This window comes from Trichomycterus rosablanca, chromosome 1, assembly GCF_030014385.1.
Source record: "Trichomycterus rosablanca isolate fTriRos1 chromosome 1, fTriRos1.hap1, whole genome shotgun sequence".
Lineage (NCBI taxonomy): Eukaryota > Metazoa > Chordata > Actinopteri > Siluriformes > Trichomycteridae > Trichomycterus > Trichomycterus rosablanca.
Genome location: NC_085988.1, coordinates 49,428,548 through 49,450,931, shown reverse-complemented (window position 1 = coordinate 49,450,931; position 22,384 = coordinate 49,428,548). Strand labels below are relative to the sequence as shown.

Sequence of the window (22,384 nt, the reverse complement as noted above, 5' to 3'; positions counted from 1 at the left end):
AAGATTTTTTGGGATTTTGTTTTCTATAAGCACAATAAAAATTAAAAAGAAAATGACAGTTTGGCTGATATTTAATTTTCATTACTTTTTATTGATTGTTTCAAACCTAAATGTAAAAGTATAATATAAAATTAGTATTGTTATTAGATAACACAAGGCTTTCATTTAGCAGTTTGGCTAACATGACATTTTAGGTTATAATAACATGTTTGTTTGTTTATTAGGATTTTAACGTTATGTTTTACATTACGTCTTTGGTTACATTCATGACAGGAACGGTAGTTACTCATTACACAATGTTCATCAGTTCACATGGTTATATCGAACACAGTCATGGACAATTTAGTGTATCCAATTCACCTCACTTGCATGTCTTTGGACCGTGGGAGGAAACTGGAGCACCCGGAGGAAACCCACACAGACACAGGGAGAACATGCAAACTCCACACAGAAAGGACCCGGGCCACCCCACCTGGGGATCGAACCCAGGACCGTATTGCTGTAAGGCGACAGTGCTACCCACTTAGGCACCGTGCTGGGTTATAATAACAAGAAATTAAATGATAAAAATTTCATTTTGACTTTCTAACTACATTAAATATAATGCAGCAAATGTTGTAATGCAATGTGCAAAAAAGTAGCTGTAACAATGTTATGACCACATAGTTTTGTTAGCTGAAAAAGCCTTTATATTCTTCTTAATACAGCCACTACATATCTCTCTTTTTACTCTTAGTTGTTATTTTTAATTATTATATATTATTTATATATTTTATAAGAAAGCGTATTATTTAAACAGTAGACAGTAGGTTGCCAAATTGTATTGTATTGTATCCACAACCCACACTTTGCTGCGCTGTCTACAAAAGTTCAGAAAGTTACTTAAAGCTTGAAGGTGAAGCACTATGATTTAAAAGATGCTGTCACACCTAGCTGCAATTTAGATGAACAGATAAACATTCTGCACAATTTGGACATACCATCCCTTTTGGAAACTTTATTATCAGACCAGCAGAAACACACATAGCACATAAAATGACGACACTGCATGCACACATTATTTTAACTGCATTACTTTAGACTTTAGAATTTACTGGGTCAACAACTAGTACTCGGAATAATAATGCTCGGAAACTACAAAAGTAAAGTATGGTGTTCCACAGGGGTCGGTACTGGGACCGCTATTATTTACACTCTATATGCTTCCACTAGGTGAAATTATTCATAAACATGGCATAAACTTTCACTGCTATGCAGATGACACACAGCTGTATATATCAGCCAAACCAAATGATACTGACACAATCAGTAAGATAGAAGATTGTGTAAACGACATAAAAAACTGGATGTCGTGTAATTTTCTTTTACTTAATTCAGATAAAACAGAGGTTTTACTTGTTGGCTCTAAAGCTGCAAGAGACAAGTTGTCTAACCTGGTGCTAAACTTAAACACGTTCTCTGTTACTCCCAGCCCAGATGTAAAAAACTTAGGTGTCACAATAGATTCAGATCTCTCATTTGATACACACGTTAATAATATTACTAGAGTTGCTTTCTATCATTTGCGTAACATTTCTAAAATAAGAAATATACTATCTGTTAATGACGCCGAAAAACTGATCCATGCGTTTATAACTTCTCGGTTAGATTATTGTAATGCTCTTCTAACTGGATGCTCTGGTAGATCCTTAAACAAACTCCAGTTAGTTCAAAATGCAGCAGCTCGAGTGCTAACTAGAACAAAAAAATTTGACCATATTACTCCTGTTCTATCATCTCTACACTGGCTGCCAGTTAAATTTCGCATTGATTACAAAATACTTTTACTAACTTATAAAGCGCTACATGGTCTGGCTCCACAGTATCTGAGTGAACTTATTAATCACTACAGCCCAGCGCGTCCACTTCGTTCACAAGATGCAGGGTTACTTATAGTTCCTAAAATTAAAAAGATCACGGCTGGTGGAAGAGCGTTTTCCTACAAAGCTCCACAACTCTGGAATAATCTTCCTGCCTCTATTCGGGATTCGGACACAGTCTCAATGTTTAAGTCTAGACTGAAAACATATTTATTTTCTCAGGCTTTTGATTAGTATAGACAAAGGAGCAGAGCTTGGGGGTTCTTGGTCATAGAAACTTGTGGTGATCAGGGATGTTGGGTTGCTGTCGTTCTGCCTCTCTTGTCCGATCACTCAGGTTTGGTGACGGTGGGGAGATGGGCGCTGATGTCCTGTGAAAGCCTTCATGACCTTGTTACCTGCTCGCTCTCCCTTTTAGTTATGCTGTAATAATTAGGGCTGCCGGAGTCTAAAACTCTCTGTAAAACTGTTTGTCAACTAGCATTGTGCATTATTAACTACATTCTCTGTTGTTTTACCCCGAGGGCATTCTGATGGAAACCTGTTTACCCGCCGAGGTTAAGGATTGAAGTCGAGACTGCCGGGACAACGATGCTTCTCCTGTCAGATGTGACGGGTCTGGAGTAATTGCAACGACAAGAAATCACTACAGACTTTATTGAAGACTAGAGCGGATAACAACTCTATTATTATTTAATTGTTTATTTATCTATTTATTACCAGTTATGACTTTTAGATCATTTAATTCTGTGTTTGTATGATTTGTGTAAATCGTGTATTTATTTAAAGTATCCTCCAGGCCACCCATGAAGGATGGGCCCTGCTGAGTCTGGTTCCTCTCAAGGTTTCTTCCTGTAATTTTCAGGGAGTTTTTCCTTGCCACAGTCGCCCTCGGCTTGCTCAACAGGGGTTTTTGTATCTGTTGGTCCTGGATTTTGTAAAGTTGCTTTGAGACAATGTCTATTGTAAAAAGCGCTATATAAATAAAGTTGACTTGACTTGACTTGACTAGTACAATGTTCTGCTACATTCTGATAAAACTGTTAAATTAGTAGATTAGTTATTCACAGGATTTTTTTTTTCAGATGTACACGTTGTTTTAATTTATTTTAATGTTTGTAAGCCTGTTTTTCTTTATTAGTTTGCCTGATGGTAGCATGTTTAAAACAAAATAAGAATTTTCTTGGTTGTCTGGTAGTGAAAAGACAGCATGAGTATTGGGGTACCTACTCATAGTGCCGAGGGGCCTCTGATCACAGTAAACCACCACTTTAAAAGGCATACTCTTTTAAAGGTTGCTTGAGCTCAGTCAGGAAACTACCAGTAAGAACAATGGCACTGTTAAATGCCTTTAAAAATGTTAAATGCCTATAAAAATTGCTCAAAAAGAATTCCTTTTGGAATGTTTGTGTCAAATGTAATTGTCTTAAGGTTCTCTTGCAATTGAATTATTCATCAGCATTATTTTAGACTTGATATTGTTATGTTGTGTTGAAATTGTAATGTTGGTGAGTATCAGGGAAACACCCATCAGACTGCAGTATAAAAACAGGTTGCAGAACCATAGTGGTTTAAAAATTTGCCTTCAGGTTTAATTATTACTGTCAAAAGTTAAATTAATTAATTAAGTTTTATTAATCCATAACAGTTTATAATGAGTCATTACATTGAGTTGTAATTGTCATTTTATGAGCTTTGATACTGTCTTTTACCTTTTTCTGTAATGACCTCAAATATTTTTAAAAGTACTGAATGTGTGAGTATAGGGTTGGGAATCCAGCCTCATGTACTGACTGGACAAGAAAAACTTGTTGTTATTTTGCATCCCTGACTGGTTGTACATGTGTGAAGTACATTCTTGAGAAAACTTCCGAGTAGCATTTGAGTCAAAAATTACGACGGCGTATTAGGGCCACTGTAAAAAAAAGTTTTGATTTCGAGAATAAAGTCGTATAAGTTTCAATTTCAAGATTAAAGTCAAAATATTATGAGAATGAAGTCGAAATTCTTTCGAGATTAAAGTCAAAATGATTATGAGAATAAAGTCGAAATATTATGGCCAAAGAGTGTGCAGTCGTTATAGGCTTGTCAGTTCAGAGAAGCACGGGTCTCAGTACCTGGATCGGCACGCAAGCGCTGAGGGCAGCCTATAATGAGTGTTATTGTGGTTATCCAATAACCTGTGATTATTTTTGGGTGGGTGTTTGTATTGTACACTTCCATCCACATGACATGATGACTAAACCTGTCAATGTAATCATTTATAGCGATGCCATACGGCTTTAGTTTATCGTACGAGTCCATAAGGCTCGGTTGAAGTACTGCTGACGACTCAGACCGTTGGCACACGTTCTTCTAAATAAACCCAGTTTATTGCAAAGCCGTTTCAGTGTCCAGTCCACAGACTGGTACTGATGTTACAGGAGATCGGGGATTTCTTTATTTGTGAAACCGATATGAAAGTATAACAAATCATGAACATCCCTCATTTTAACACAAGGAGGTTGCTATGGCAATAATATTTTGACTTTAATCTTGTAATTATTTTGACTTTAATCTCGTAATTATTTTGACTTTAATCTTGTAATTATTTTGACTTTAATCTCGTAATTATTTTGACTTTAATCTCGTAATATTTTGAATTTAATCTCAAAATCGAAACTTAAAAAAAAAAAATTCTTTAAAGTGGCCCTAATACGCCATCGTACAAATACTACAAAACTCTAAAATGACAATTGTTTTCGAAGAACTCTAAGATGATATTAGAATATACTAAGAGTCAGGCAACACACTGTTAAGCTTCCAGGCATTGTCACTTGCTCTGCTAACTACAAGCTACCAAAAGCACATTTCACACTATTCAAAAGATTGGCAGGGGATCTTGAGAATAAAAGCTACAGGAACCCCCTTCAAGAGCTTTCTTCTCCACTGCTATTCACTATGTAGGGGGTACAGGAGACCACCATCGGATTGTCGCTGGTGTAACTTGATGCTGCAGGAGGGTTTATGCCATCATCACATGGTGGAAATTTCCATGCTCGCTTCCCCTGGTTTAAATGGGTATGGACTAGAGTAGTCTAGAATCAATCGTCCGCCTCATCTCAGAGATATGGAGCCACTTTTTTCTGACTGAAACAGGTGGGTTCTGTTTGGATGCATTTTGTAAGACGTTTGGTTATAATTTAACAGGCAAACGTTGCCTTGGAGATTCAAACATTGTTAAAAATAGGCTTTCCTGCAGCCATCATTGTTTTTAACTGATTGTTTTGATGTCTGTATTACATGTAAGCAGGTATGTCGACGTGCTTTTAATAAATAATTCGGAAATTTAACTGGAAGATGAGATTTAATTACATTTATATATGTGCATTCGTGCATTCAACAAATATTGGCGGGATGCATCTGTGTATGAGTAGTAATGACCAACGAGTTGAATCGTCCAGAAAGCAAACATATCTAGATCATACAGATCTAACACAGTGTATGCCTGCACCTGTCTTGCTGCATTGCTAGACCGTGCATGCGTTTGTTTAATTCTTTTATTAGTTATTAATGTGATAGGTGCAGCGTCGCTTCCGTACAGCGCATTGTTTGGCTGCATGGGCGCGTGGCTCCATTGGAAACGATATTACAAATACACGAATACCATTATCTAAATCGTATATATTCGTAGGAATAAATTATACAAGTAAACGTCCACAATCTTTCATTCATGAAGACTGAAGAAAATGAACACAGTTAGTGAAACGCTAACAGTTGACAGCATTTTTGCGCCAATAAAACCAAACAATACTATCGAGCTGTATGGGGCGCTATGGCTGTCTGTTTAGATACCTTGTTTAGTGTACAATGTATTTAAAGTATATGTTTTTAAAGGGCGCCAGTGCTGTGGTATTTAAACTTTGTGCTATATTAGTACAGAGTATTGCTGTATGTATTTGGATATGAAAAACTTTAGGGTTGGGAGTTGGGTGTGGAATCGTAGATCTGAGGCGTGTAGATTGCACCATAAATACCATAGAATTGTGTTTGTTTTACATGAAATGGACTGTTTATGTCTGGCGCATTCGAATTAGTATTGTAAAATACTAAATATATTTCCTGTCATAGGTGTGATATAATCTTTTCATGTTTTCTATTAGACATTAGTTTGTTATTATTAACGTTTGTCGTGCACCCATAATCCAGTATTTTACTTGTTGGGCATTCATTTAAAGTTATTACGGTACAATTAACTCACAACTGTCATTTCAAGTCAAGAAATTGATGTGTTAGTGTAATCAGGTTAATACTATATATATTTATATGTACACGCGCGCATGCTCACACACATATAACATACAGCTATCTATATCTATCTATTTATCTATATATACATATATTCATACATACATACATACATACATACATACATACATACAAATGCTTAGTGTTAGAAAAAGTAAAATAAAGGCCCTAATGTGGAACACTATTCTAGGACATTCAACAACAACATTGTGGTGTTGAGGTGTTAAGCTCCTCCCACCGTTTCTTACTCGACGTAGACCACGTGTTCATATTTATAGTCATCAATTTTGTATTTGTTTTGTAATATATATATATATATATATATATATATATACGTTATCTACGTCATCTACGTCTACGTTATATACGTTATCTACGTTGTTCTGCATTTAAATTGTGTTTTAGATATACATACATACATACATACATACATACATACATACATACATATATATATACTGTATATATATATATATATATATATATATATATATATATATATATATATATATATATATAATCTAAAGCACAATGTATGTGCTTAATATTGTGCTTTACATGATATACATACACACACTCACACACACACACATATATATATATATATATATTATCTAAAGCCCAATTTATATGCAGAATAACGTAGATCATTATCAATTACCAGCTGAATATTATGAGAAGCTCATTATGATATTATGATATGATACTTGTGTTCTTACAGTATTACAAAGGCATGCCGTCAAATGTTTGTGTCATTAGATTACAGTACACTGAGCTCTGGGTAATTACAATGCGTTCTAGATGTGAGGGTGAAAATGTTTAGTTTGAGCAAACTTAACTATTAATTTTCTTTGAATTATTATTTGCCATAATCTATAAATTGACCATTGTTATGATGTAACATAGCAAACAGTATTTCCTGTACAGAGCTAAATCACCCTCCCCTACTTGTTAGGAAAATCATGTAAAACGTGGCTGCCCCAAATCAGCAGCATCACTATAAATAATAACAAAGCCTTTAAAACTATTATAAACATAATTTTGATCCACCCCTCATTTCTGATATTGGGTTACTCAATTAAGTTATAACAGCATAATTAACTCACCTCTCACGTTTTTAAATATATGATATATTCAATTAATGTAGTATTTCATAAAGACAGACAGTATTACTGGATTTAGAAATCTGCCTTGTTTAACACTGCTTAAGTAGTTTGTTTAACTATTAAAACAATTAAACTAGTCTAAAATTATACCATAATATAAATTGAAAATACACATGTAATCCAGCTCAGTTTACTACTGATTTGATTTTACAGAATATCTGACCACCTCAAATCAGCAATACAGTTTAAATATCTACATTGTGTTGTTTGTAACACAACATGATAAATTTTTTTATTTATGTTTGGTACATAGTAATCCAAACCAGTATCTAATTGCTAATATTGGGTTACGTATTAAAAGTTACATTTTAATTAACAACATACTCATGTTACTGTGGTAGGACTCAATGTGCACCTATTTTGAGGAGCACTTATATTAAGGAGTCCAGAAAAGGATAGTCAGACTTGGCGCCTGGGTTTAGCATTGTACCTCATATACATGTCTAATTTTACTTATCAGTTTGGTGCTGGAAGGAAAACAAAGCCTACGTTAAAACAGTTAACAAAATCAAGGTGTTTTTGTGTCAAGGTCTAAAGCTTTTCTTTCTTATATTTACATAGTAAATCTGTATATCGGCAGCATGACTTAGTTACGGAACTAGTTACGGTCTTTTGTCTTTTCGAATCTGGCTGACAGATGGGGCATGGAGGCACAGATGATTGGCATGTCACTTTCTCTAAACTGACAGTCACCTGTGCCTCATTAAGCTTTAATTTGCTCCAGGTGGGAGTGTTTTTATTTAGTATAGTTTCTTGCTCACAGATTTGTCAGCTTCTCTGTTGGCAACCTGCTTTTTCTGAAACTATGATGCCGGAATCTGTCTGGTTCAGTTTTTTGCAGGCATAGCCAGCACACTTTTATCTTTTTCTAGGAACTTAGCCGATATCATGGAACTTGGTGCATCCCCAGAGGTCATATGATGGCCCTTTTCCAGAGCTTGCCCTATGTTTGGACCCATTCTGAGGCATGGAGTGCCGTGGCGTGCCTCTCATGCATTGGCATCCACTTCTTTTTTTCACAGAGTTTCTTTTTTTTTTCCGGAAAACTCCAAGGTGCTCCGAGTAGCTTGCCATATCGGGACAACCAGTTTTTATTTCTGCTCTATCCATTTTCTATCCACGTTCTCTGTCGCTGGCTGCAGAGGGTTTGTGTCTTTCAATTGTCACTTTGTATCTGTTAGTTTGGTCACCGCTTTTCCATTACCCTTTTTGTTTGTGGCTTTTTAGCCACAGTATTATTAAGCATCCTGCAAATTGGATTACATTTGAATTCTTGCATAGCAGGGCAACACCTGCCACCTTAGTTGAGAGGCAAAATCTACTTTGTTAAAATATCATTACCAGTAAAGCATAGCAATAACAATATAGTCATTTCAGATTAATTTTATTACTGTAAAGTAAATGTTATCAGTTTATATCTTTATTATTAACAGCACCTTATGTTTACAACATGGACACAATTAAAATTTGATAAATTACCAGATAATGAAAAACAGACTTGCTATATAATTAAGTAGCTTTGCTTATCTTAATGCTGTATTACATTTGGGTAGCTTGTGGATTTGTATCTTATTATTCTGAGATTTTTAAGACATACTAGATTAGGATTGTTTGGAAATTTGTCCCGAAGTAGATCTGTAGTGTGTAATTTGTGGAGTTAATACACACCACGCCTGTATCATTTATTGCTGGTTGCTATCATGTACAACAATATTTTCTGTTGTAGATTAGCTTTAGTTGTTAATAGTTTTACTTTTGCTTTTGTTATACATCATTTTAAACCAATTGTAATTTCTAATATTGAGTAACTCACTTACGTTATACCAGCATAATTCAGTTTTCCATAAAGACAGACAGTATTACTGGATTCAGAAATCAACCTTGTTTAACATTGATTACCTAGTTAGTTTAACTATTAAACAGTTAAACTAGTCTATTATTTAAATGTAATTTTAGTGTTAAAATAGACATGTAATCCAACCTAGTGTTTAGGGCAGTAATGCCCTACTGCTGTGTCAAATCAATACACCTTTACTATGTTAATGTTTTAAAGTTCCCTAGCTTAACAAAAGATTACCTTTACTCGTGTAGTGAAATGGTAATCAATCAAGTTACCACTTTAAATAATCCTCCTGCTGTAAGATCACAATACTAAAACATACATAAACAATTGAATGGTTCCTTGTAATGCCACTTTTATAGTAGTATTCAGACTATACAGTTGTAAAATTTACAGTACAGTAGTATAGACTGATAACAGTAAAATTACAGTCTGAACAGTAGCAGCAGTGATAAAAATATGACATATTTGGACTCTTTCCAACCCTGCTTCACAAAAAAGGTTAAATCAGATATACTAATATAAAAGCCAGCGTGGTGCTTTGTTTTGTAGCATTTTCTTTTATGATTGGTTTGTAAAAGTGAAAATAATATTGTTTGTTCATTGAAACTTCATGGTATCCTGCTTTTGAGTAAAATTACCCTGCTGTTGTACGACATACATACGCACCTTACTTTTGGTAGATTATTTAAAATGTTAGATTGTACATGACTTTAAGAGTGTGGCACCAGTCATGTTCGTGATCAATAGCTGAAAACAAACTTTGCATGTGAACTTTACACTCTCAGAACTTGCATCACAGTCTTTTTGTGCATGCAGTTAAGTAACAGTTTATATTGTCCAAATATAATTCTGGCTTTTTTTGTGTCATTGTGGATTGACTTTTTATTCTGATATAAGGCAAAAAAAATAATATTAATAAAATTATTGACAGTGGATGCTTAGAGGTTAAGTCTTTGGATTTCCAATTAAAAGGCTGTGTTCAAATCCCTCACTGAACTTTGAGCAAGTCTCTCAATCCTTAACTATTCAGCTCAGTTGTAAGTAAGTTTGGATGAAAGTGTTTGCAAAACACTGTCAATGCAGTAATGAATAAAACATTTTATTATTTAAAATCACATTATATTTAATAGACTATATTGCCAAATCCTAAGTTAATAATTACAATAAATATTGGTCTGATGATAAAGCATCAAAAAGTCCTGGTGCACACTCAATCCACATTAATTTCTTGCCTGTGGATTTTGGCATGCTGTTACTGTGAGGGTGAGGGTACTTCAGGTACTTTTGATTCCTCCTAGAGTCCAGACAACATGCCAGTGGGTAGACTGTCCATTCTAAATTGTCCTTAAGCTGTTTGTGCAAATGTCTTTAAGTCAGAAGGAAAATGGAACGTGTTGTATTAATTCATTCAGTTTATTCCAAAATATCCAATTCCAAACTTTGTTGTTCTCAAGCTGGTATTTAGTCTTTATGTAAAATGCTTTGTTAATTGGATATTTTTAATCTTTTGAAAGGTATCCTAGTGTGTCTTTCTCTTTAGTAAAGTGTTTTAAATAAATATAGCACCCAGGTGGCAGAACGGGATATTCCCCTAGCACACCAGCACCGATATTCTGAACTCCTCGGTTCGAAACTCGTCATTGCCTCCGGTCGGCTGGGCGCCATCTAGCGGGCATTATTGGCAGTGCCTGCAGCAGACATGGTTCTGCTAGGGCGGGATAACCGGACTATGTGGGTGGGGTCTTCAAATGCTGTGTAAGGACTAGGGCTGAAACGATTCCTCAACGATTCCTTGCATTTCAAAAAAGTTCTCTTTCAACTGTCCTGTATGCAAAGAATAAAAATGTGCAGTTTGTTTTAAGAGACATGTCTTATTTTATCTTATATTTATTTATTTTTGCTCTTAATTAAAGCAAAAGTATTTCTTATCTGATCACTCGATTAATTGCTGGAATAATCGATAGAATACTCGATTACAAAAATAATCGATAGTTGCAGCTCTAGTAAGGACCCTGATTGGCAGATAGAGAGGCGCCTGTGCAGAGTGCATAGGTGAAAAAGGGTTCCGTAAAGGGCTGCACGCGGGTCAGAGGAGGCTTGAGCAGCTATATACCCACCTCGACTGCCATCAGGGATCCCCAGCAGAGGAAGACAAACTGACTTACGCTAAATTGGGAGAAAATGGTAGAAAATGCATAAATAATAAATAAACAAAACAAAATAAATAAACATCAACTTTTAGTTATTACTTGACTCTTGTCAGGGTCACGGTTTGTCTGGTGCCACCTTATAACCCTGCATGTGAGACAAGAATAAACCACGGATAGGGCACATATTAACCACAGAGCAACACACTTACTCAAACCCATGGGCAATTAAGGGTAGCCAGTTAGCCTTTACTGGGACACACAGATCACATACCAAAACCCTTACATATAGAAACACTGTTGTTGTGGGGCACTCACTATATAAATGGCTACTTTTAATTTCCCAGGTGTGTAAATAAAGTATTGGATTAAGTGAGTGATAAACTGCTATGGATTGTTGCCATGTCCAGGGTGTATTCCAGCACTCTAATAAATAAAGCAAATATGAAAGATGAATAAATAAATGAAATACATGATTGTAATTTTGCTTATCAGTACCTTAATCTTTGCTACCTAGTATGACTCAGGCATGTTATAATTATTGTATAATGTTATTGCACTTATTTAGGCTGACCATGATTACTATTCAAATGATCACAGTTAATTCTACAATTACTGTCTCATATTATCATGCAGCTGCAAACCCCAGGTTTTTTATTCATGACTGTGTTTGTCATACATCAAGTCTGGGCAGTCATACATTTTAATCTTTATTCTGATCATTTAATCATTTATGTATATTTGTCTTACACATTTATATTTGATGTAGTTAAATAATGGGTGTTCATCATAAAGTGTATACAAATCTTCCCACTGGATCTGATATAAATTGTTGAAATGCATTTTGAGAAACTTGGACTTGGTGTTCGGTTGTTTTGGCATGTAGTTCAGGTATAACAGAGAGCAAAGTCCAAACTTTGCTGAAACCTAATAAGCGAGAACTCCAGTCCGTAATGTGTCTTCCTTTATAATGCTTTTAAGAAAGACTTTGAATTTGAATGGAAGGTAAAAAAAATAAAAATAAAATCTGTTAACGGTCGACCCTTTTTTAACTTCTAAATAGTTCAGCAGGACACATACTGTATATTGCTTGCCTGAAGGCTTTATTGGTAGCGTATATGTTATATAAGCGCCTATCATTTTATTAAAAGCAGTCGACTCGTCTAGGATCATATCCTTGGTGTTTCCTCTGTCTCAGTGTAATTCACAAATTTAGATAAATAGTGTTGTTCCATTTTGTAGCCGTCTTTCAGCACTTGTAAACACTTGCAGTGCCGTCTGTGTCCAGATGTACATCAGATGTTGCATGGTCGACTATTGTATAATCTTCATTCTTAAAAAGACTGTATAATGTGTAAGATTCGCATCATTCCTCCTGGACCATATTCTGTAATACATTGTTTCATTTTTGTAAAGGTTTTTCTTGCATATGTTGTAGCTTGTAAAATGATTGGATTTGGCAAACAGCACACATAATGTACAGTTGTAGAGAGGTATTGTGTCTATATATATTCTTTTGAGTCTCTATATAATAAATATATATATATATATATATATATACAGTGTATCACAAAAGTGAGTACACCCCTCACATTTCTGCAAATATTTCATTATATCTTTTCATGGGACAACACTATAGACATGAAACTTGGATATAACTTAGAGTAGTCAGTGTACAGCTTGTATAGCAGTGTAGATTTACTGTCTTCTGAAAAGAACTCGACACACAGCCATTAATGTCTAAATAGCTGCAACATAAGTGAGTACACCCCACAGTGAACATGTCCAAATTGTGCCCAAATGTGTCGTTGTCCCTCCCTGGTGTCATGTGTCAAGGTCCCAGGTGTAAATGGGGAGCAGGGCTGTTAAATTTGGTGTTTTGGGTACAATTCTCTCATACTGGCCACTGGATATTCAACATGGCACCTCATGGCAAAGAACTCTCTGAGGATGTGAGAAATAGAATTGTTGCTCTCCACAAAGATGGCCTGGGCTATAAGAAGATTGCTAACACCCTGAAACTGAGCTACAGCATGGTGGCCAAGGTCATACAGCGGTTTTCCAGGACAGGTTCCACTCGGAACAGGCTTCGCCAGGGTCGACCAAAGAAGTCGAGTCCACGTGTTCGGCGTCATATCCAGAGGTTGGCTTTAAAAAATAGACACATGAGTGCTGCCAGCATTGCTGCAGAGGTTGAAGACGTGGGAGGTCAGCCTGTCAGTGCTCAGACCATACGCCGCACACTGCATCAACTCGGTCTGCATGGTCGTCATCCCAGAAGGAAGCTGACGCACAAGAAAGCCCGCAAACAGTTTGCTGAAGACAAGCAGTCCAAGAACATGGATTACTGGAATGCCCTGTGGTCTGACGAGACCAAGATAAACTTGTTTGGCTCAGATGGTGTCCAGCATGTGTGGCGGCGCCCTGGTGAGAAGTACCAAGACAACTGTATCTTGCCTACAGTCAAGCATGGTGGTGGTAGCATCATGGTCTTGGGCTGCATGAGTGTTGCTGGCACTGGGGAGCTGCAGTTCATTGAGGGAAACATGAATTCCAACATGTACTGTGACATTCTGAAACAGAGCATGATCCCCTCCCTTCGAAAACTGGGCCTCATGGCAGTTTTCCAACAGGATAACGACCCCAAACACAACCTCCAAGATGACAACTGCCTTGCTGAGGAAGCTGAAGGTAAAGGTGATGGACTAAACCCAATTGAGCACCTGTGGCGCATCCTCAAGTGGAAGGTGGAGGAGTTCAAGGTGTCTAACATCCACCAGCTCCGTGATGTCATCATGGAGGAGTGGAAGAGGATTCCAGTAGCAACCTGTGCAGCTCTGGTGAATTCCATGCCCAGGAGGGTTAAGGCAGTGCTGGATAATAATGGTGGTCACACAATATATTGACACTTTGGGCACAATTTGGACATGTTCACTGTGGGGTGTACTCACTTATGTTGCCAGCCATTTAGACATTAATGGCTGTGTGTTGAGTTATTTTCAGAAGACAGTAAATCTACACTGCTATACAAGTTGTACACTGACTACTCTAAGTTATATCCAAGTTTTATTTCTATAGTGTTGTCCCATGAAAAGATATAATAAAATATTTGCAGAAATGTGAGGGGTGTACTCACTTTTGTGATACACTGTATATATATATATATATATATATATATATATATATTAGGGCTGTCGAAGTTAACGCGATAATAACGCATTAACGCGACCTCAATTTAACGCGATTAAAAAAATTAGTGCCATTAACGCAAATTCTAGTTCATGTTGACACTTGACTGGTAGAACAAACGTTTTAATGTCGGACTTGCCACCGTTTTTCATTTGCGGTTTGTTAACATAATGTAACCGATCGTGGTAGTGATGCACTTGCATAATAAAGAAATAAATACACGCTATATTCACAAGTTGTCGGGAGCAGAACACTTTATTACACTTAATTAACTTCTTCTTCTGTACCGAATACCGGAAAGCTGAGTCGAGCACGTTAGTTCATGAACTATGGAAGCCCCAAAGGGTCAAAACACACTCACTTCGTGTAGAAACGTCCATCAAACCATCGTCACGATACAACCACAGACAAGTCTGATACAATAACTACGCCTTATCCCACCTAAAGCACCGCTGATCTACAATGTTTGCTGATGGAGAAATTCTAACCTACAATCTGACATTTACTGCCTAGTATGTGAGTGAATAAACTCCCTTACAGTTTTCTCTTGTCCCAGCAGTTTTTAACATTAGTACATTTAGCATAAAATGTGTTCACCATTTTAATTGTAACATTTCACATAAAAATCCTTGTTTTCTATAACATTTACACAGATTTTTTTTTATGCGATTAATCGCGATTAACTATATGAAATTCTGAGATTAATCGCGATTAAATTTTTTAATCGTGTGACAGCCCTAAATATATATGTATTCATCTCAATTAATCGCAAACTAATAATTAAGCAAAATTTGAACAGTTATGCACATTGTTATTGCAAGAACGTGTTTACCAATAAAACATTCATAAAATATGATGATTATTAAATCTAAATTCATTGTAGAAAGCACATTATCTGACAAAAGTGAGGATCTTTTCCTGTTCATGACCCTGACACTGAAAACAGGTGCACCAATCATAATGTTTTGATCTAATATAAGGCATCAATAAAGCATCAAAACACAGATATGATTATTTCATAGATCTATTAAGAAAACCCTTTAATACTGTGTTTGTACAGAAAGAATACTGGGAAATACTGTTCTAAATTACCATTTAAACATCTATAAATACCTGAAACAGTCAAGTTAGCAGACATTATCTATAAGTAATTGACTGTAGCTGGGAGAGTCCTGACCATTGAAGAACAGCATGAAAGGGGGCTAACAAAGCATGCAGAGAAACAGATGGACTACAGTCAGTAATTGTAGAACTACAAAGTGCTTCTATATGGTAAGTGGAGCTGATAAAATGGACAGTGAGTGTAGAAACAATGAGGTGGTTTTAATGTTATGGCTGATCAGTGTACATGTTATATATTACATCTCACATATTTCACATTACAGGCAATAAGAGCTAACCTATACAGAACTAGAGTTCCATATTTATTTTAAAAGCAGAAATTTAATTCAGCATGTTCATGTAAATGTGGGGTAGCTGACCTGTTGTTTTTTTACACTTGAATGTACATTTTTTATAATTCACTAATAAATAAAACATTTTCAGGCAGTATGATAAGTTGTTTTAAATCTACAAATATGGCTTAAGCATTGTATGTACACATTATGTACGATTAGTTAGATCATATTATTTGCTGCACTGGTGTTATGGCTGGTGGGCTTATGTTGCACTAATGATTAACGTAAAGTGTAGTGTATTTTGTGCACCTTTAGTCGTTTTATCTCAACTCTGTGCGAGATAGCATTGGCCACTTTTTTCCTCAAGGCCATAATAGTATTTTTGCAAAAGTTCATTGGCGAGGTTAACATTTATTCAAGTTCTCTTGTGTCACTGATGATGTGAAAGATGAGCAAATCAATATACTTGATAAGGCTGTCTGCAATCAAGGGCATGGCTCTTTGATTTTCCTCCAACTCACATTAAGTACAGCAATTGGATCTATAGAGCACTTTCTTTCTGATGTTTGCTTGTTAGACTTTAACTCGCGTGCATATGCTTGAAATGAAATGCAGTTATTTACAAGAAAGAAGATGATGTAATTTACCAAATGAGCAAGTGCAAGTGAGGTTACGTGTCACATTTGGAGCCTTTGTGTGCTCCAGTGTGCCTATGTGCCACACCCCTCTCTCACCAGGAGCACATGCTGTCTCTTGCCACGCCCCAGTTCTTGATTGGTTTCCTGGACTAATTAGCTACAGCTGCTCCTCATATAAGAGAGGAGCTGTAGAGCAGGGATTGATGACTCTGGTTGTTTGGCAGGTTGCTGTGCTCCTTGCTCCTCGCTCCTCCCTCCTCCCTCCTCCCTCCTCCCTCCTCCGGTTTGTTTGTTTTGTTAATTCTGTTCATGTCTTGTTAGCCTGTTTAGCCTTAGTTAGCCTGTTTAGCCTTTGTTAGCCTTGTTTAGCTGTGTTTAGTTTTGTTTAGCCTTGTTTGTTCTGTTCTGTCTTGTTATTAATAAATCTTAGTTTGAATCCATCTCTGCGTGTGTCCACCCCTTTGTCTCGTCCTTAGCCCCGCGTGACATTACGTGCCCACATGTCGTACTCAGTTTGGCCTCTCAGGTGGAGAAGGTGCAATGGGACAGGCAGTTCTTCTCTTTTGAATACAATATAAAAATTCATTGCACCTGAATAAACACTTACTAGTTACACTTGGGGGAATGATGAAAACGCTTACCTGGGACTCAGCTCAGAGTCCTCTGACTGCATGACTGTCTGTTTTTGCTGGCTCTCTTTCTAGCTCGGGTTTTTGTGAACTCATTTAGGGGACAGCTGGCGGCGGCTTTCTGGTTTTGTAGCTGTTGCATGCACCCTTCTGTTAGGAGTTTTCCTACAGGTGGTGTGGCCGTGTCCCAAGTATTTAGCTTTGGTTGGTTTTGTTCCAACTATCTCTTGTTTCTCTGGTGAGCATTTGAGTTGTAACTTACAGGTGGACTGAGTAGCTTGCGAAGTTGCATTAAAGCTCATAGATTAGACAGATTAGACAGATTAGACAGATAGACAGATAGACAGATAGACAGATAGATAGATAGATAGATAGATAGATAGATAGATAGATAGATAGATAGATAGATAGATAGATAGATAGATAGATAATTAATGAATTTCTGGCAATTGCATGGCAGTGTTTGTGCTCCAGTGATGTGATTCGCTGTCTGTCTTTTCTTCTCTTGAGTCTTATTTTGTGCTGCATCATTGATTTGGTTTCATTCTATCGTCTTGTGATTGTGCCAGTCTGATTCTGCTGATTATTATTTTCCTGTCTTTTTGCCATGTTGTTGTTTTGCCTTGGTTAAGCCTCCTGTGATTGGGTTCTGCCTGTTGGAATCTCAGGTGTGGGGTTACACCTGGTATCTCTGTCACTAGACGCTCAACACCTCGTGACAGATGTGGAATGTTAGTCTGAAGCGGTGGTGATAAATCACGTGTGCTAAATCAGCTAGTTCACTTATTGGAAATATGTCACAGGGTCTGTCTGAAAACCCAGTGATCTCTCTACATAGACAGCATTTTACGTCATCTCATGCGCGCTTCAGAGAAGAAGTCTGTCCGAATTCTTACATACCTTAAAATACTGCCTACTAAGGTGACTTATTTTGAAGCTCTAATCTGACTGAATAACAAGGGAGCACCTGATGCTTCGTTACTGGTGAAGGCAACCCCAGCATTCAGTGCAGTACAGTACAGCACAAAATTACAAATGTCAGATGAATGTGTGGTTCTTTTTATATGTAAAGTAAATTCTCATTGATTTTGAATTTATTTGTATAGGTGTAGAAGTGTAATTTATTAGCAAATTCAGGCTTGTCTGTGACAAAGGGTGTGTTTGAAAACCTAGAGCTCTCTACATAGAAAGCATTTTACGTCATCCTACGCGCTTCCGAGAAGTAGGCTGTTTGTAATCCTAGATGCCTCACTAGTTATGTATCTTAAAATTTCAACGCTATTTTGACTCAAGAATGAGTGAGCATCCGATGCTGCCTTAGCGGTGGAGGCAATCCCAGCATTCAAGGCGGCACAACTTTTCTCACAGAAAAAAATATATATGGCGGACGGTGCGGAGAAACGGGCTTGTCTGTGAATTTAACTGTTTTCGGTACATGGAGAGAGATGTTAGTTGACATGCTAGTATGTTGTGCCACCCCATCCCATTGATTTGAATGGCATTAGGCTAACTGTGTTAGCTTAGTTAGTGAAAACTGATGGAATCGCTGTCAGTGTCATTGCAGTGCTGAGAATGATCCACCACCTAAATAATACCTACTCTGTGGTGGTCCTGTGGGTGTCCTGACCATTTGAAGAACAGGGTGAAAGCAGGCTAAAAAAGTATGTAGAGAACTAGATGGACTACAGTTAGTAATTGTAGAACTACAAAGTGCCTCTATATGGTAAGTGGAGCTGATAAAATGGACAGTGAGTGTAGAAACAAGGAGGTGGTTTTAATGTTATGTCTGATCGGTATGTTTTGGCACTGTAGGTCACTTTGCAATAGACAAGCTTTAGAACAATTCATGAGAGTATGTTGATTTTACATTTACATGTTATGACACTACTTTCACAGCCACTTTATATTAGAAAACCCTAAACCAGCTCATTTGAATATTAATTTACACATTTCACACCAATATACACATTTCCAAAGAGAACCAGAGGCTAAAAGCATCTGCCGGAACCAACTCCCTGAACTGGGGGACCTTTGTCCGCTCCCTCTTGAGACAGGAAGTGTAAATCAACTTGTTATTCTCTCAAGTGGACTACAAATACCAGGAGCTGTAGCACTCATCATTGCTAGTATGCTGCCGCTCATTCCTGGGCTATATAAAGATCTGCCCAGTGACCAGTGTGGTGCTTAATCATTGGACCAACTCAGTTAGTGATGTAGTCGACTGGTGTTGCAGCCGTTCTTATTCTGAGACAGCTCTATATTTGGCCTTGCTTGTAAACATTTGAATTTTGATTTTGCTTTGTTTTTTATTCATCTGAATTCCTTGTTTAAATCAGTTCATTAAGAAACTCCATGCTTTATATTTCCAGTTCCCTTTTCCTTTCATTTAGAAAGAGAAAGAAGCATAGTGTCATTATTGCGTGTCAGTATTTTGATTGGTTTATGAGCTGACCTGCTGGCCACGGTCAGGATTCCAACAGTTCCACAATCTCTCACTAGCCATACTTAAGTTCTCATAATAGTCATTGTGAGAAAAGAATCAACTCCTTGACTCCTAATTTATTCAACTCTATACCCTTATTTTTCATTTGCTTGCCAAGCTGCCACACAGTGTCAGCTTGTTTATAGTCTGGTTTCAAATCCTGTTTCTGGTGGTTGAGAAAAAAACAGTTTTTGTCTACTCACAGTTCTGATGTGATATTGTGCCCTGTTTGTTATTTCTGATTCTGTTTAACACTTGCACTTGGGCCTGGTGGAGAGTCACTGCTTTTTTGTCCCAACCACTTTTTACTAAGTAAATACATTATAAAATGTTTGAAAGAGAAATTAACAATACCTGAATAATTTATTAGAGCACATACTATACACCGATCAGCCATAACATTAAAACCACCTCCTTGTTTCTACACTCACTGTCCATTTAATCAGCTTACCATATAGAAGCACTTTGTAGTTCTACAATTACTGACTGTAGTCCATCTGTTTCTCTACATACCGAGCAGGTATTATTTAGGTGGTGGATCATTCTCAGCACTGCAGTCACACTGACATGGTGGTGGTGTGTTGGTGTGTGTTGTGCTGGTATGAGTGGATCAGACACAGCAGCCCTGCTGGAGTTTTTAAACACCGTGTCCACTCACTGTCCACTCTATTAGACACTCCTACCTAGTTGTTCCACCTTGTAGATGTAAAGTCAGAGACGATCGCTCATCTATTGCTGCTGTTTGAGTTGGTCATCTTCTAGATCTTTATCAGTGGTCACTGGATGCTGCCCACGGGGTGCTGTTTGCTGGATATTTTTGGTTGGTGGACTATTCTCTGTCCAGCTGTGACAGTGAGGTGTTTAAAAACTCCATCAGTGCTGCCATGTCTGATCCACTCATACCAGCACAACACACACTAACACACCACCACCATGTCAGTGTCACTGCAGTGCTGAGAATGATCCACCACCTAAATAATACCTGCTCTGTAGAACAGCATGAAAGGGAGCTAACGAAGCATGCCGAGAAACAGATGGACTACAGTCAGTAATTGTAGAACTACAAAGTGCTTCTATATGGTAAGTGGAGCTGATAAAATAGACAGTATGTGTAGAAACAAGGAGGTGGTTTTAATGTTATGGCTGATCGGTGTATACTGACACACAATCAATAATAAAGAATACAATCTGGGTAACAGTGCATATTTTTAATTGTAAAACTCAAAATATAACAATGTTTTCCTCCATTATCTTTCAGCCTTGATAGTGAAACTTTGTGTCTTATCTATCTTTACACATACAATTATTTGTCTATGCACAATTTATTTGTAGCACAGACGCATAGGCAATACAGGATCCTACATGTTCAGATGAGATAACACATATTGCATTTGCTTTGATCTACTGGGATGCTCCGGATGGCTCTTTTTTTTTTTTTGGGCCGGTCATCCTCATTATTCTTGTGATCACACGTGAGCACATGCAGACTACTGTTTGGGGGTTGAAGGCAGTGACTGCAGCCACCAATCAGCAGAATCAGAGTAGCACACACATCATTTACGCACTTACAGAGTTTTGGCAGTTGTATTCTACACCAGTGTGTACAGTTCCAGTTCATTAAAGTTTTAATTAACTAGTGAGTTAATATGAACATGGTAAACGTGTTCCAGAAGGCACAGTTCTGTACTCTCAGGACTTTTAAATACCAACCTCTTCTAACAGCTTAAATCATAGATAGATAGATAGATAGATAGATAGATAGATAGATAGATAGATAGATAGATAGATAGATAGATAGATAGATAGATAGATAGATAGATAGATAGATAGATAGATAGATAGATAGATAGATAGATAGATAATGTTACAGCAGCTCACATCAGACAACAACTTCTTGCATACATACAACATACAGCATTCACTAACTATAAAAATAGGCAATAAAAGTAATGTATGTAAACACTTTTTATAGTGTATGCATAGCATAGCAAATGTCACAACAGTTGTATTTAAATTAAAGAGCAGAGCAGTTCATTTAAGAATAGCATTACAATATTACAATTATGAAATAAGAAAACACATCCTGACTTTTCAAACCAAGAAACACAAAAAAAAGTACAACATCTAGTCAAGATCCCAGAGCCAAACAATATAAGAAATATATACAGGGGTTGGACAATGAAACTGAAACACCTGGTTTTAGACCACAATAATTTATTAGTATGGTGTAGGGCCTCCTTTTGCGGCCAATACAGCGTCAATTCGTCTTGGAAATGACATATACAAGTCCTGCACAGTGGTCAGAGGGATTTTAAGCCATTCTTCTTGCAGGATAGTGGCCAGGTCACTACGTGATGCTGGTGGAGGAAAACATTTCCTGACTCGCTTCTCCAAAACACCCCAAAGTGGCTCAATAATATTTAGATCTGGTGACTGTGCAGGCCATGGGAGATGTTCAACTTCACTTTCATGTTCATCAAACCAATCTTTCACCAGTCTTGCTGTGTGTATTGGTGCATTGTCATCCTGATACACGGCACCACCTTCAGGATACAATGTTTGAACCATTGGATGCACATGGTCCAATTAATGCTGCAATTAATGAAGATTGGCCACCAGACTGGTCCAATTTAGCCATGAAACCTCCCACACTAAAATGACAGGTGTTTCAGTTTCATTGTCCAACCCCTGTAATAATCTAATATAAGAAAGTGAGTCTTACTGTATGGATGCAAATGCATTTCTCT

General features: G+C 37.1%; 2 protein-coding genes across 2 annotated transcripts in view; both read left to right on the top strand.

Annotated features, from left to right (window-relative positions):
• Nucleotides 1–1,196: 1,196 nt before the first annotated feature.
• LOC134322037 (uncharacterized) lies at nucleotides 1,197–2,113 on the top strand (the record flags this gene model as incomplete). Its single annotated transcript, XM_063003911.1, has 1 exon — nucleotides 1,197–2,113. A coding segment is annotated over one exon (897 nt), but the record flags the coding sequence as incomplete, so codon positions are not given.
• Nucleotides 2,114–4,924: 2,811 nt separating this feature from the next.
• Nucleotides 4,925–22,384, top strand: part of slc38a4 (solute carrier family 38 member 4) — a 61,169-nt gene continuing 43,709 nt past the window's right edge. The window contains exon 1 of the mRNA XM_062993968.1: nucleotides 4,925–4,997. The gene's annotated coding sequence lies outside the window, so the exon portion shown is untranslated. The remainder of the gene's footprint in view (nucleotides 4,998–22,384) is intronic.